Source organism: Orbicella franksi, chromosome 8, assembly GCF_964199315.1.
Source record: "Orbicella franksi chromosome 8, jaOrbFran1.1, whole genome shotgun sequence".
Taxonomy (NCBI): Eukaryota; Metazoa; Cnidaria; class Anthozoa; order Scleractinia; family Merulinidae; genus Orbicella; species Orbicella franksi.
The window spans coordinates 27,410,464-27,413,274 of record NC_138152.1 but is presented as its reverse complement, the minus strand read 5'-3'; the positions used below and the strand labels follow the sequence as shown (position 1 = coordinate 27,413,274).

Below are 2,811 nucleotides of genomic sequence, written 5' to 3'. Positions count from 1 at the left end.
ACTTGCATTCCATTCCAGCGATTGTTCGATGATATTTCGCAGCACAAAGATGTGCTCGGTCGTGCTTCGCCCAGTTCTGAAACCTGCCTGTTCTTCCCTTAGCATCCCATCCACTGCATCATGCAGTCTAGTAATAATTACTCTTCCCACAACTTTCGCTGGTACAGATAACAACGTTATTCCACGCCAGTTGCCACAGTCAGTAAGGTTCCCCTTCTTGGGAAGCTTAACGATCAGACCACAATTCCAGTCCTCCGGGATTTCCTCTGTCTCCCACACCGCGCGAAATAGGTCTTCTAGCAGGCACGCGTTGTCTCTATGTCAGCCTTCAGTAGCTCTGTTGTGATTGAATCCATTCCAGCTGCTTTGCCATTCTTCATGTTCTTCAGAGCCTGCTTTATTTCCTGTCGGGTGATACATTCGTCGCTGACATCTATTTCGTTTTGCTGCCTATCGTCGACAACTGCGGGGGCTACTGGATCAGGCCGGTTCAGGACATTGTCGAAATGTTCTTGCCATCTATGTCTGATCTCTTCTTCTGTTGTTAATAGCTTTCCATCCTGGTCTTTCACCATGTTCATTCTTCGTGGCCGGTCGTTGCATAACGTCTTCGTTACCTCATACACCTCTTTTAGGTTGCCATTCCTTGTAGCCTCCTCGGTTTCCCTTGCAAGCGCATTTGCCCATTCCCTCTTGTCTGCTCTCAAGCTTCTCTTTACTTCCTTGTTTTTCTCATTGTATTCTATTCTCCTTCTTTCTTTTATCCTTTCTGATCTTGTCTCTTCCATCTTCTTCTTCAATTTCCTTCTTTCGTCAATTTTTCTCCAACTTGTTGCACTTATCCAAGTCTTGCTCTTCCTTTGTCTGTGACCAAGAACTGACTTTGCCGTTTCGCAGTAGGCCTTCTTGATGTTCGACCATTTCTCCTCGACGCTTTCGGCATTCATTCATGAGACTCAGTTTCTGTCAAGCAGCTAAATCTGTTCTTAAGCTCTAAGACAAACCTTTGTTTAATCTCAGGCACCTTTAGCTTGCTCAGCTAAGAGAACATGAGATGGAATTATTCATCATGAGAATTATATTTAAATTGTAGTTTACATTTATCGTTTGGATGATGAAAATGAAATGAATAAACAAAAACATGGAAGCAAACTCCATGCCATTCCTCGTTTTCCGGCGGGATCATTTGCGGTCCGCATCGTAGCCTGCGTGCCGAGCGTTCCCGTACGAAGAGTTACGATGCTGAGCTTTTCCGCATTCTGGCCGCGCGTAAATTGGAGCAAGAGCAAAAAATCGACGAAGCAGGGGGTGGTGAGCCGAGAGAGGTCCAGTTTAGGGATCATTTCCGGTCTGGGGATCATTTGCGGTCGGGGATCATTTGCGGTGCTGATATCACAGCAGTAGTGATTTCCCTGAGATTATGGCCTAAAAACAACAAACAGTGGGTAAAGAAGGAACACAGTTTGACAAAGAATGTGAAAATTAATTATGTGTAAACTTCATTTTGTTGCTGGAATGTAATATATTTTTGGTTTATATTTTAGTCCGTAGTTCAAAATAATAATTCTCCTTACTCCACTGATTTCGAATTATGGGAATTTTGTATTACATTACCAATATTCAAAAGATCTGGGTTTCAAAAGTGTGGTGTACTGGCTTTGACCTGGTCTGTGTCCTAAACGCTTATTTATCAGCTACATTGAGGCGGCCCACTCAAGGTAGAAACGAGGGAAATATTTAGGGTAGAATAAGGGTAATGTATGCATCATAGTTAATAGAGTGACCCACACTAGATTTTGTGCCTTTTGTGGTGGGGGGCGCCGCCTTAACTTTTACACAGAAATATGGTGTTTTCTTTAGTCTCAGCAACTTAAACCTATAGAAACACTTTAGTTACGTACTTCATGTACAGCTTATCAGCGCTAAACAAAGATATTTTTGCAAAGTCGTCAATCTTCCAATATTTTACCTTAAGGCATTCTTTTCCGCTCCTTTGAAATTTGCTGGGCTTCATAACCATCCTTGTTTGGTCACTCTGAACATACTTTCACAAAATTTCCCTCAGAAGGCAAAATAACCCATATTTTACTCTTGATTATGTAATAACTCTATGAAGTAAATATTGATTTCAGTGATGACCGACAACAATGCATGCACTTGTAAATATAGAATTTGTAACATCTAAGCAATTTGTTTGGCAAAGAAAAGCGGTGATGAGAGTGGTCGAACTATAAATAATAATTAGAAAAAATCCATAAGCTTTTGTGAGCAATTCAGTTGAGCAACTGAGGAAATCACAAAAACCAGTCCTCATCAATGGATATAAATTAAATCGGATTAATTTGTATATTATATTTATTTCATTTTAGATTTATTTGCTTTATTTTTATATCAGGCCCGGTTCATAATGCATACATTCGACAGAAATTCGACGTTTGAATCGGCTGCCGCATTTCTGCCGCACGTTCGACTGGTCTTGTCGCATTATCCGACAGAAATGCGACGCCGATTCAAACGTCGAACTTCTGCCGTGTCGAATCTAATTCATACATTATGTTAATGTATTGAGCATGCGTGAATTTGGTTCCGTCAAAGAGAAAGAAGAAACTTGGCTATTCTCGACCCAATGCAACCTAAAAATATTGTGAAACAAACTGCTGCATGGTCAGCCTTCTCCTTTTCATTCCACTGGCGGACAATTTTTCGCAAAAATTAGAGTCCTTCGTCCCTCAGTGTCTCCGTCCGCCATATTGAATACTCTGCGTTTAAAACATTTTCCGCTGACCGACATACCCGACAGTATTAATTCTG

At 41.3% G+C, this 2,811-nt stretch overlaps 1 protein-coding gene across 1 annotated transcript; it reads right to left on the bottom strand.

The window, feature by feature from the left end:
- Nucleotides 1-296: 296 nt before the first annotated feature.
- On the bottom strand, nt 297-947 carry LOC145494318 (uncharacterized). The gene has a single exon (XM_081473760.1). The coding sequence runs from the start codon at nt 945-947 to the stop codon at nt 297-299; it is 651 nt and encodes a 216-aa protein (XP_081329886.1).
- Nucleotides 948-2,811: the final 1,864 nt, after the last annotated feature.

Bases quoted from the DNA above. Each gene is read 5' to 3' on its own strand.
- LOC145494318 (XM_081473760.1), bottom strand. From the start codon at position 947: ATGAATGCCGAAAGCGTCGAGGAGAAATGGTCGAACATCAAGAAGGCC.